This window comes from Lycorma delicatula, chromosome 2 (genome assembly GCF_047948215.1).
Source record: "Lycorma delicatula isolate Av1 chromosome 2, ASM4794821v1, whole genome shotgun sequence".
NCBI classification, from domain to species: domain Eukaryota; kingdom Metazoa; phylum Arthropoda; class Insecta; order Hemiptera; family Fulgoridae; genus Lycorma; species Lycorma delicatula.
This window is the reverse complement of record NC_134456.1, coordinates 5,357,377-5,371,848: the sequence shown is the minus strand read 5'-3', so window position 1 is coordinate 5,371,848 and position 14,472 is coordinate 5,357,377. Positions and strand designations below refer to the sequence as shown.

The 14,472-nt window shown below is 28.0% G+C and overlaps 1 protein-coding gene across 2 annotated transcripts in view; it reads left to right on the top strand.

Moving 5' to 3' along the window:
• The window catches only part of LOC142320440 (Golgi matrix protein 130 kD), a 112,744-nt gene that overhangs the window by 86,033 nt on the left and 12,239 nt on the right, over window positions 1–14,472 (top strand). The window contains exons 13-14 of one of the 2 annotated variants that reach the window (XM_075358214.1): window positions 1,010–1,150; window positions 12,259–12,444. In XM_075358214.1, the coding sequence (XP_075214329.1) occupies window positions 1,010–1,150; window positions 12,259–12,444 (327 nt within the window). The remainder of the gene's footprint in view (window positions 1–1,009; window positions 1,151–12,258; window positions 12,445–14,472) is intronic. The other variant, XM_075358215.1, reaches the window with a different exon arrangement.

The following is a 14,472-nucleotide window of genomic DNA, read 5'->3' as shown; positions in this document are numbered from 1 at the left end:
AAAACAAAGTTGTGGTCATGAAAATGATTATGTTGAAGGTGACAATGAGGCAGATGACATCAACTCGTCATCAGCATGAGTATGCCAATGCGTTCAATATGAGACTTTCCTAACTTATCACATCTGTCAACTTGAATTATCTGATGGCACTGTTTTCTCTGAGATTTTTGAGATCAAGATTTTTCTGAGATTGAGAAATATTGCAGCAGTGGAATATTAAAAAATTTTGTAGACAAAATAAGTAAGTTATGCCTAATAACTTATCTATTGTCAGAAGGGATGATTTTTAGCCTTTTTAAAACATTTTTCAGAAGAGTCTTTACAGTATTTCTAAATAGTTTTTAAATCTTAACTACAGTTGAAGTAATAAACTCTTATCATTAAAAATAAAATTTCTATAAAATATTTTTCTTTTGACTATTTCAATCTTTGAATAAGTTTTTATAGATTTTTTCCTGTGATTGGGATGTTATTAGGGTGATAGTAGTTATTAGATTTTATCATGGGGAAGAAAAGATTGATAATTTTTTTTTATAATTAATTTTGATCTCCAATTATTGTTGTTTGAGGTGAGGGTAATAATGTTTAATAATATTTTTAAACAGATTGTATAGATTATGATCATAGCATAGAATTGAATTTGTGTTAAATTTTATAAACTTTTATCGGTTTATAAATTTGTCTTTTAAAATTATTTTTCTTTTGATGAGAAAATAGCGAAAATTATTAATAGATAAAATAGAACAGTAATAGTAAATTTTAACTCATGATATTTATCCCTCAGGAAGGGTAAAATTTTAAGCTGTATCCAGATGTTGTTCTGGAAACATTTAGCAATATCAAAGTTTTTGCTTATCTTTAAATTTTTGCAATTCACTTCAGTTTACACATATGTTTGCAATTAGATTCCTCCATCATAAACTTCATAAAGTTTTATTGTAGATAAGTTGTCTTTTCATATTGTAATAGTATGGTATAATTTTTTTCTTATATTTTTCCTTTTCTTTAGATATAACAATTGATCTTGAAGCCATGGCTAAATTGGAAGATAAATTTAAAAGGAAAATGCAAGAAGTGGCTGAACTATCTGATGAGAAACAACGACTTGAACATTTAGTATTACAATTACAAGGAGAAACTGAAACTATTGGTTAGTATGGATAGTTCATATAATCTTATTCTGTTATTATTATTATTATTATTATTATTGTACATTTTTATATTAATTCATTATTTTGATTATTTATGTACACTCATGTTTTTATTTTAGTTTTATGTTTATGTAATTTTAATTGACTTTGTGATGGCATTAATCTCAAACTGAGCTTAATTTACTAAACCTTTTTTGTACATAACATAAATAATGCACCATACTTGTTTGCTTTGCATGTTATTTTTATAATTTTAACAGATTATTTTTAAAACAAATAGAAATTATTTTTGGGGCTAAACTTAACTAATTATTGTTATAAATTACTTATAAAATTAATATATGATTGTTTTGTAATTTTTCTTTAATATATGATTCATAATTAAAAGTGTGGTTTATATTATGTTTGGTGTAGTTAGACCAGCTTGTTTAGATAAGCTTGTTTTACGTGATTAATAGGTATAATGTAAAGAGGTATCAGGTTTATTTATAATTGATGTAGTTTTAACTTCAATTAAAACAAATAAATATATATATATATATATATATATATATATATATAATATATTTGTGTATATAAAACATACTATATAGTCAAATTTTATAAATAAATATATTAGATTAAATATGAACTATCAAAACACAGTAATAGTTAAGTTAAACTTACCATGTTAATTCCAAGAATCAATTTTCATGGGGTCTCACATCTTCAGTTATTAAATTCTATAATTACTTTCAAAATATATTTATAATTTTGTTGAAATTGTTTTCTTTTCTGAAAATTTTGCAACTTATTATGGATGAATATACAGTTCTTCAGTTTTTCCATAATAAATTTCAGAATTTTCAAAAAAGAAAACAATTTTAACAGATTAACAAAATTATAAATAAATATGTTTTTGAAGATGAGGATCCCACAAAAATCAATTCTTGGCATTAACATTATAAGTTTAACTTATCTATTACTGAGTTTTGATGATTTATCTAATATTAAATTGTTTTAGCACAGTGATCGGTATGTTAATGAATATATAACATGAAAACAAATTAAGATAAAAATAATTGGAAATGTTTTCTGCATTTATAAACATTAATTACCTATAAAATGATATTTGTTTCATAAAGAATTAACAAGTCTTAATTCTTTATTAACTAAGACTTTTTAATTCAATATGGTAAATATCCTACTGGGTAGTAACCAGTAGGTATTTGTTGGTAATCTTAAGAAACAAACATGTTCATAGTCAACTACTCACTCCTCCTCAGCAAATCACACCACAAGGAAATATTCTATAAGTCTGTACATTCTCAGGTTGTCCTAGAGTTGTGAATAAAAGAAAAAAAATTAGGAGAACAAACTTGGATGTTGAGAAAGTAGTTTTACCTACGAAGGAACTACAACACTAAGCTAAAAAAAGTCTGCCATGAGAATAACTTCTAGACTTCCTCCAAACAGTGGTTTCTCTACCAGTTTAACTATACAGGAGCGGATATAGTGATCACAATTTAGTCGTGATGAAATGTAAATTTAAGTTTAAATAGCTGAAAAAACTTGCAACAAAGAGTCAGGATGTAGATCAATAAGTAACAAATGATATACTTCAGGTTGTAAGGAATTATAAAAAAACACCTAAAATCAATGCAAAAGCAGATACTGTTAAAAATCATTGAATGGCTATAATTATTGAATTATTTACCACAGGATAGGCTGTATTATGTAGAAGAGTAAATGTTGATTTGTAAACCATTGATAAGAAATATATTAGAATTGATAGATGAATAAATAAATGTGCAAAAGACGAAGGCAGGAAACTGTATTGAATATTAAAAAATTAGACTCCATAAGTTTACAAAAAGAAGTAATAAACGGTTCACAGCAAAGGAAGATTGTTTGAAAGAGATACATTAAATTAAAGAAGAGAGGAATCATTTGAAAGATAGAAACCAAAATATTTCAGTACTTAAAGTTATTGATGTTTTAAGGTTATGTGATATGAGAAAAGGATTTCATAGACTGCTCTAAGATTTAAATAAAATTATGAGTTCTTTTCAAAAAATAACCAAGGTTTTTTCTAAAAAAAAAATTATTGAATATTTACAGCATTATTCAATTTATCTCCTTCAAAATATTCTTCCAATAGTATACATATTTCCCGACATCTCTTTCTCCAGAGAAGCAGATTGCAATTGCTGAATTAACTTTTTAGGGCATTCTGTAAATTTTTTTATGGACTATTTTCTCAAACGCTGCCATTTTAATAGCAATTTTAATTTTTAAAATAAAAAAGTCATCAGTAGGTAGGTATGGTTGTTGAAGAATGACACTGAGTGTATTTTTTTGTTGTATAAAACTGAATTGAATTAAAAAAGTGTAATCGCAAAAGTGAATTAGCGACATTTGTAGGTTGGTGCAGTGTATGCTGAAAAACTATGAATTTTCTGCCAGAAATCAGGTCTCTTCTTCCTCACATTTTTTTGGAAACATCTGATGACTTCTTCATAGTAATGGCAGTTAACTGTTTTCTCTATAGGCAGAAATTCATAGTGAACAATGCCTTTGATGTCAAAAAAGGCTGTCTGTCAGCATCACTTTTGTGTTTCAATGAATTATATGTGTCTCGTAATGATTTTGTGATGACTGAAACTTTGTTTTTACATTATATTCATACACCCACGTCTCATCATCAATTATTATCATTGATAAGAAGGTGACATGAATTGTACATATGATAGTGAACATCTGTATCATCAATGATATTGAAAATTTGTTCAATTCAATAGTCTGTGACAAATCGTTACATGATTCTGTATCAAGAGTTTCTGGACGAACTTGGTGGCAACATGATGTATTCCTAATTTCTCAGTTAGGATTTTGTAAAGTTAGACATTGATTTAATAGATTCATTCTCTTAGACAATGTGGGATGTGTGTGTTGATATTATTGCCCTCCTGGAGGAGCATCATCATCAGTAGAGTCTCAACCTTTTTTTAAAATGTCTAACCACTCACATTGTAAGTCCCAGAGAGTCCTCTCTAGAAACCTCCTAATTATTCCATGTGTTTCTATAAAATTTTTGTCTAGCTTAACATAAAATTTATTATAATTTTTTGTTCTTGTAAGTTACTCATCGCAAAGACCATGGCACCAAACAACATTTATTCTAATGAATACGATGCAAAAACTAGACTTAAGTGGGTGGTGGGGGATTGTTTGTTAGTCTACGGTGATGCCAAACATCTCAAAATGTCTCTAAGCACTAGAGAAAAAAGTTTGGTTATTTTTTGAATAGACTTTGCAAGAGGTAGAAGATATACTCATATATATATATATATATATATATACCATCAATACATTCATATTATCATTCCCCTTGGTAGAATTATTATTTTACTTAGCAGAAACCGGACTTAATTAAAAATTAATAGGAATTTTCAATTCTTGTTTATGGATTTCAAATTTATGAGGATGGGAAAGTGTCATCAGATTTTAAAAATAAATATGAAGAAAGCAGGAGCAGATTAGTGTGAAAACTATTATACTAACAGTTAAATGTGCAGTGCACAAAAAATACTTTTCCGAATACTTTACAGGTGAATGAAGTGTATTGAATAAGGGAGGCCATTCCAGCCCTCAAACTATTCTTAGAAGGCAGCAGATTAAGATGAATCAAGGAAGGTTTCTTGACTTTCTTAAATATGAATTTCTAGATTTCAAGGAAAATTGTTCTTTTGAAAGAAGAATGAACAAAGAGTATTTATTCTAATTCTGTAAAATATTTATAGGTGTTTTAGTGCTTTACAATAGTCATGGTCTATAAGAATACTAGAAAGGAAATGAATAGCAAAGTTTTATATGGATTTTTAATAAGTGGATGTAAAAATCATTCAATCCATTGAATGATTTCTTCATTTCAAGAAAGAAAATGAAGAGATGTAAGATAAATTTATAATTGTAACAAAAAAATTAGCTAGATTGGTTGTCATTTATGAATACATCCAAGTTAAGTTAATCCGATAGTAAAAGAGTTCTTTGATGGTAAAACTACAGAAGATTAGAGTATGTAAAATACATAACTAAGGGTGTGGGTTATGATAAACATTTTAAGATTAAAAAATTTGCTCAGTGCAGAAAGGGCTGGAGAATAATTGAACAAGAATTTGTGTGATTATTAACAGAAAAAAAGTAATACTTGTTTCTTATAAAATAATTTAAAGATATTTTTATTATTTTTTTTTAATTTATGCAAAAGTAACACTTCTTGTGAGGTGTGGCATCTGATACTTTGCTTCTTTTTTTATTTTCTCCTGTATGTCCTTATTTTCTAATCAGTCTGTTATCAATTGTTTTATGCTTTCCTCATAATAATCACTTTTCATTTACTAGCATTTTTTCTTTTACTTAGCTTTTTTTTTATGTTGTCTGTTAACATATCTCTATTAACATTATATTCACTAATTAAGAAAATAGTTTAAGCTAAACAAATTTTTATTCCCTGATTGGTAACTTTTAAAGTTATCTAAACTTTATTAGTAAACCTGGAAAACTTTACTATCTAGTTACATTTTCTTGCCCATACCATAATTTTAAAAAAAATAAAATTTTTCAAACTGCTATGAATTATGCTTGAATACTTTACCTTCTTATCACGTCTTATTTAGAAAAATAAATTTAAAAATGATAAGTTTAAACTTTAAAAATATTTAAAAAGTTACAGAATTCCAATATTTAGAAGGATTGTACTTCCTCTACCCTTATTATTAACATTTATAATTCTTTCTGTCCTGATATTGCATTATTTAGGAAGAAAAATAATAGTTAACATGGTGAACGAATTTAAAAAACTTAGTTAAAAATATGTTTTAGAGGTTGAATGTAAATTACCTCTACTACTGTTGTGTGTGGTAAGTTCTTACACCAAATCCTGCTTTTATAGAGGTGGGATTAATATTACCTCTGTTCTGTTATAAGGGTTGAAAGTTCTTGTGATGATTCAGTTTTAAAAAATTAATTTTAATATTTAAAATTTGGTTTTTAAAATCAGTTAATTTTAGTTAAAATATTTAATATTTTATTGTAAGAAAAAAAAATCATGCACTACTAAAATTTTCATTATGCCAGTCCCTTTGAGGCACATTTAGCAATTTCTTACCCTCTATTACAGTTTTTATAAAAACTTCTAGAGTTAACCCACCCCTAAATACAAGCTATCATACTAAATTTCATGATTTTATTTTGTTAAGGTATAATTAACAAGTATATGTGTGTGCTCACACATGCGCATATAATATATATATATATATATATATATACAGAATGTGGCAGGAAGGTTTATATATAGGAAGTTTATATATAGGAAGGTTTATAACTTAAAAAAGCATTAAATTTTAGGCGAAACTTTATATGTACTTGCCAGTTTTATTTTACTGTTTCAATTTTTTTTTCTATTTGTGTAATTTTTGTATTGCATTTTATATGGCTGGTAACGTAAAGAATAAAATTAAAGATAATACTGACATTTGGGTTGGTTTGTTATATTCCAGGGTATTGCTTGTTTAGTGTTTCAGCAGCCACAGCTGCTATAGCGATCAGCCAAAACTTAGTGTATCAAGGTTTTTACAGATGTCAGCATTTCAAAACCTTCTTAGTTCAAAAAATTATTAAAATTTCTGGATGTATGTATGTATAATCTGTTCATTCTTAGAAGGAAATATGGAATAAACAAACTGCGAATGTGGTAGTGCGTGTATATACAGCACACTATTGTATGCACCGAGCTGTTGTAACTACTAGATGTTTATAAACAAAACATCGTTTATCACGACTTCAAAATAACAATGTAAACTCTCTTATTCCATACTGGATATTCTTAATGTTCTTTTAATTATTGTTCTGCTTTTCAGTACTTTTTTTGATATGCCTGATTGTGTGTGTATGTTCGGTTATTGTGTGATTATGATTTATTGTACGATTATTACTGATTATTATAAGATTTGATAGTTTGATAGTGTGTATTCGAATAGTTTATTGATATGGCAGATAATTCAGGAACGTCTTTTAATAAGCACAGAAAAGGGAAACATTTGCAAAGTGGTGAATAAAACATATTTAATCAACTGCTGGAGAAAAATCCTACATTAATTAAAAAGGAAGTAGTGAAACTTACTTCTGAATTAACTGGTATGTCAGTTAATGGTATTAATAGATTACGGACTGAAATAAATACAAAAGGAAAGGTAGCTAGGAAAATGGAATGAATTTGACAAAAGTGTAATAAGATTGACTGTAAATATTTCTTTTTTCAAAATGAAATACCAACCTTAAAAAAATTGTTGGCTGTGATAAACTGTGACAAGAGTTTACCAAAGATTGAACACAATAGTTTATCCAAATTACTCTTGTCGATGGATTTTTAATTTATTAAATGAAATAAAAAACAGTCTCAATTGTTGATCAACAAGAGATCATAATTTGGCGGCATAATTATTTTTTAAAAATAGCAAATTATAGAAAAATGGGTAGAAATATATTTTATTTGGATGAGATGTAGATAAATGAAGACCACACTACTTCAAGAATTTGGTGTGATACAACAGTTACATCGGTAAAAACAACGTATCTGTCAGGATTAAGCAGGGGCCTGCAACCACCAAAAAATAAAGGAAACAATTAATTGTGATACATATTTGCAATTAAAATGGATTTTTAGAGGGGGTTACTTGTTTTTGAATCCAAAAAATTTGGAGACTACAATAATGACATGAACGGAGATATTTGTAGGAAGTGGTTTGAGAAAGTATTGTCGTTATACCGGAAAATGTTATTTTTGTAATGGACATTCCCCCTTATCGTAGTGTAAAACTAGAAAACATTCCAAACAGTTGATGGAGGAAACAAGAAATTGCTTTACAGCTGCAATTAAAAAATATCCACTGTGGAGAAAACAGTTTAAGAGCAGTACTCCTTGAACATATAAAACACAGTTGTGACAAATTTAATAAATCTTTAATCGATGATTTGGCTGAAACGAAAGGTCATATGGTGTTAAGGATTCCCCCTTATCACTGTAACCTGAATCCAATTTAGTTAGTATGGAGCCAAGTAAAAGGCTACGTTTCCTGAAATAATAATACATATAAAATGATAACATTAAAATCTTGCATGAAAAAGGCGTGAACAAAGTATCAACTGATATGTGGAAATAGTGTGTGAAGCATGTTACAGTAAAAGGAAGGAAAATGTGGAACTCAGATAATTTTCTCAATGCTGTGGTTGATGAACTAATAATTAATGTAAGAGATGATCCGTTGTCAACACCAATTCTGGGAGTGATGAAGTATCAGATATAATGAAGAGAATCCAGTGTTTGTCAGATACTGATAGAGAATAAGGTAAGCAATTTTCTTAACGTTTCAAAGTGGTTAAGTTTTGATCAAGTTCTATATTTTACCTATTAAATTATTTTTAATAATATGGTAGTTATTGTTTGGGATATTATTGTTTTCGTAGGTTTTTATTACACAGTATGTTTGAAAAGTTCCCAAACTAAATTTCTATAGTTGATACAAGCTGTACAATCTCTCGGACAACCAAGGAACCACGTAGTATGATGTCTGACAAGTGTTTGTACAAAATTTCATAGCTTTTTATCATTCCAGTTTTGAGTTATATTCAGTCGCATATGTTGTGTTCACATGACCTTGTGTGAGCTTGTGACATGGAACAGAGAAGTGCGATAAAATTGTGTGTTGACTTCAAAAATCTTTTGTTGAAACTTATTCTATGATACAGCAAGCACTCTGTGATAAAGCCGCATCTTGTACTACAACATACATTTGGTGGAAGCAGTTTGAAGACGGTATAGTCATTTGAGAGTCATTGGATGACAATGAACAAATCGGGAGGCTGTCAACAGCTGTTCACGATGAAAACACTGCGAAAAAGCACATGCGCAACTGGTGATATTGTCCCAACTGGTCAGACCGTGAATTCTAAATTTTATTTGAAAGTAATGAAACGCCTGATGCACTGCATTCTTTGAATCCAGCCCGAGTACTAGGATCCGGGCAGTTGGACTCTCTTGCATGACAATGCCTCAGCACACATGGCAACAGTTTTAACATGTTATTATGCTGCAAACCAATTCACTATTCACTTCTTATCCCACCCGTCCCATTCACCCTACATGGCTCCAGCAGACTATTTTTTGTTCCCAAAACTCAAGAAGATGAAAGGCCACTTTTTCAATGACATTCTGGCCATCCAAAGGGCTTGCGTTGAGCAATTGAAGGCGATCCCACAAAGTTATTTCTCCAGAGCATTTAACAGACTCTACCAGCGCTGCATTGAGTGTATAACTAGAGAAGGGTTCTATGTAGAGGGCTGATGTGAGTAATGTTTATCTTTAAATCTGTAATTTTATTTAATTTTGTTTGGAATTTTTTCAGACTTACTGTGTATATTAAAAATTTTGTGAGGAATTAAAAAGTTAGAAGTTTATTATAAAATTAAGTATAAAGTAAATATAAATTAAATAAATTATATAGTAATTAGAATTATAATTAAATAAATAAATAAAATTAAGTGTAAAGTTATTATAAAATTTTATGAGAAATTAAAAGAAATTGTAAGTTTAGTATGTAATATTTTTTAGGTATACTGTTCCACAGTGTGCTCTGTCATCTGCAGTGTGTTTATGCGATATCTCCTTCCTAGAATGAACAGAGAGTATATGAGTGCCTGTATTTTGGTTAATGTTTCCAGACCGGCTTAACATAAATTCTTTGGCTCAAAAAATATGTGGGACATTGATGGCAATAAATTTTAGACAAAATGAAGAAAGGAATAGGGGTAGTTGACAACATTTTTAATTTTTTACTTTTTGCATAGTGGTCTTAAAAAATTAAGTTTTAGTACGATGAAAGTATTTATTAGCTTATTTAAAATTCCACATTTCTAAGTGAATCAGATTTAGGGTGAAGAGATATTCACCCATATAATATAATATATGGGTCCCATATAATTCCATCATTATTTTTCATTACGCAAGATTTTTGCGTCATATCTCTAAAACTTGCTTACCAAAAAAGTTGAAATTTTGCTATATATATATATATATATATAGACAGCGAGAGGGGAGGGTGAAAACTGAAATAAATATTTACTCCAATAAATAAATAAATTTATAGATTTATAGACGGCGTTTGAATGTGATGCTGCTTAAAATTTCATTCTTTTTTTTTTCAATTTTAATTTTTAAGATTGAAAAACCAGTTAAATTTAGTATTAATGTAGATAACTTGGACACTTAAAAAAAAGGAATCCTACAGCACATGACTTAAGAATGTAAAACATTTTTTAACTTTTTATTATTTTTTACTTTTATTTAACATGTGGGAGCTATTATTAAAAATAGCAAAATTGTTTACTAAAAATTTTGATTTTTTTCTGAATTGTTCTTTGTGCAGTATTATTAGCACAATTTTTAATTTAAAAACATCGTTTGATCAAGCCGTCAAATCAGATAAAAATTGTTTTTACTGAACATTTCCATTTTTTTTTGCAATTCAACTCTTAAGTAGGCATTAATATTTAAAAAAATGTAACTTTTTTTCTCCATAAAATAACAATTTAACCACCAAAACACAGTAACAGAAAACCTTAAAAAAACTAATATTAATAGTAGACTTGCGCAAGATCCCAATCATCAGCTGGTACACAATTCTATAATTACATCAACAAATAACAAAAAAGAAATAAAAACTTAAAAATTTAGAAAAAATAAACACTAACTACAAAACTTGCAACAACTACGCAACTCCACTGCAATCACTGGAGTGATGTAAATTTAAAATGTCACACATCTACATTCATAAACATTGTTGCAACTGCTACAACTCACTTTAATTAAAATATCATCTTCAAGTACGATCTGTTGGTTCATCATTTCATACTATTGTTTAAGTTTATAAATATAATTTTTTTCATGTATATTCATTTTGTTATTGTTTTTACAAATTTCCAAAATTTCTAAATTAGTTTTACAATTAGTAATACGTTGATTAATTATTAGAATTTTCAAAAAAGAAAATTTTATATATATATATATATATATATTTATGTATTTATATATACATATATTATCATGAAAATACTTTCATAATAAAATTTTAATATAATAATTTTACAGTACAGAGAAATAATATGGATCTTGAAAAGATTAATTTCAGTAAAGTAATGTATACATATACATATATAAAGTTCTTAACTTTTGGTTGTCTCAACCTATTTTTATTTTCATTTATTTTCTATAACAAATTTATTTGTTATTGAAGTATATTAAGGATGGGAACAGTTTTTTTTAATTATCAAAGGATGTGTAATAACACACCTCATCTTTAAAAAAAGTTTCTTTTAATTTTTTATTATTAAATTTCTGGACTTAAAATAATTCTATCTAAATAAGGTGTTAGAAGAGTGGGACCAATTTTAAAATCTTATCAGAGTTTTTGATGATAAAACCTTATCCATAAAAACTGTAATTGTAAAAATATTTATTATATTTTTTCTAAAATTTCTGTTATTGAGCTGGAAATAATTTTCAACCTTACAACAAAGTTTGTGTAAGTTAACAGTTTTTTAAATAGTATTTTTTATGCAGTTATCTCAAAATGCAGTCATTTTAGAAGTAATGTTTCTAATTTATCTCAAAACATCAATTTATCTCATCATCAAATTTATCACTTGTAGAACGTCTTAATTCTAAACACTGTGCAAATGGTTAAGCAAGTTTAATAACATTGTTGCCAGATTTCTTTTAATTTACTGTATTGCTGTACCCAGTGTCATAGTATTAAATAAATATTGTTCATGCTGTAAATTTTATTATTGTAAATAATAGCTTAACTGCTTTAAACTTGCTACAGATTTGTTTATATGTGGTTGCTCCCTAATAAAGTTTCAAAAATTAATTTTTTCTGCTTTCCATATATATAGATATGTCATTAGTATATTACTCAGTAATTTAGAAATTTGGTGGGTAGCCTTTTCTTTTTTTCATATGTTGCAGCGTATAGGATTTTGTTATTGTTATTAATTAATTAAATTGCAGGAGAATATATTACACTATATCAGATACAGCGTGGTATGCTTCGACAAAGAGCACAAGAAAAAGATGAGCAAATGGCGAAATTATCACAAGAAAGAGAAGTTTTAAGAAATAAATTGAACGAATTAAATCATTTGGTTCAAACTTTGTTACCAGATTCTTATTATCACTGTGATCATACTCCATTAGGTCAGTTAAATTGATTGGTTTTTTATTCATTCAATTTTTATTAAACCAGGGTGTCTCAGAGGAATGGAAAATCTTAAAAATTAATTTTTATTTTTATTTTTTGTAGAAAAAACTTTTAATGAATTTGTTCATGACTTTATATAAAACTTTTGGATTTAAGAATTACATATCCAAGATTTATGTTGTATTTGGATCTTGTAGATGAATTTCATCTCTATGCTGACACTCCTGCATTCTATTTGGAAGGTTTTCTTGATGTGGCATAACTTTTCAAAGAAATTTTGGCAACATCCTCTCAGATCATGGTTTTCAGTCCTCATTGGTAGTAGGTCAATTAAATTTTTTACATATTCCTTAAAAGAAAATCTTCATTGAGCAATTTCTAAAAATAAATCAGTGCCAGTAATTCATTGGATTTATAGGCAAGGAATGCCTACATTCTTGCAAATTAAATTATAACCAAACATCTGCCAAATAGTTGTTAATCACATTCTTACCCTGTATAATATGTGTCTGTTAAAAAATAGCCAAAGTTGTTCTAAAAAATATTTATTGAATATTATGCAATATTCAATAAATACCATATAATATTATAATTTTTGTCAAAGTACTCTTCGTATGATTGTACTTACTTTTCACAGTGTCGTTTTCACTCGCAAGAAGCAGCTGTGGAATGCCCTTTATGTAATAGCTTTCAGGATATTTTGCAAATTTTCTTTTACAGACTATTTTGTCTCAAATGTCTCTCCATTTAATTGCAAATATAATTTTGGAAATAAAGAAGTCTGCAGTGGGTATGGTTGGGGAGGGATGACACGGCTACATTTTTGTAAAAAAGTCACAAATTAGCAGGAACTTGTAGGTTGATGCATAAATTATGAGTTGTAACATCAAAGTTCTGATCTCTTCTTTCTCATATTTTCGTGGAGATATCTAATGGCTTCTAAATAGTAATAGCGTTTGACTGACTTGCTGCTAAAGACTCATGATAATAATGCCTTGATCTAAAAAAAAACAGCACCAACATCAAATTTATGTTTGAATAACTTTTATGTGCCTTTTTCGACCTTAGTGATGATTTTCCGACCTAGCATTGATTGACTCTTGGTTCCACATCATATCTATACACTTGTATCTCCATCACCAGTTATTATCAAGAATATTTCATCACCATTTGCACGATTTTGTGAAAAATTGCTACAAAACTGTCTTTCTGCTCTTGTATCAAGAGTTTTGGAATGAACTTGGTGGTAACACAATGCCAAGTTCATTCTGAACTTTTTTTTACCTCAAACTTTCTCAAACAGGATTCCATAATTTGAATCCACCAAAATTACAGTCTCTTCTGCTACCCCATGAATTGTTAAAACATTTGATTTGGCTTCAAACAGATTTCATACTGGACATTTGTGGATTCTTTATGAAATCAATTGTAACAACATAGATGTTGGTTCAGCTGGTATATAAGTAATTACTGCACTAATATGTTATTCCCAGATCTGATTCTCATTATTCAGAATCCCAGGAATCATATTTGTGAACTGTTAATTATATGAGCTAAAGGAATATTATCATCATGTCCTATTTTGACAGTTGGCAAAATTCTATACACACATTCTAAGTACAGTCATTGATTTCTTTTTGAGTGTTTTAATTACAAAAACACATTTAATGCTTTTCCATGCTAACTAAATGATTAGAGCTGATAAAAAGAGGACAACTGGTATGCATCTCTTCAGGATAACCTCTGTGAATATTTAAATTTATAATTTCTCTGAGCCACTCTGTAGTTTTTGCTCTTACGGTTTTATTTAATTTTCAGTTTAGTACATAATTTTAAATATATTTTTTTTATTCTTGAGTTACTTGTTGATCTTTTTATTACTATATTGATTCACTCATTTATATTATAAATATTCATCACACTGTAAAATATTGTATTTTAGTTAAATTTTACTTGAAATATTTATTTAATGTATTTAGCTATGTTCTTTAATGCATAGGCATTGTTGGGCTAGTACTGTGGTT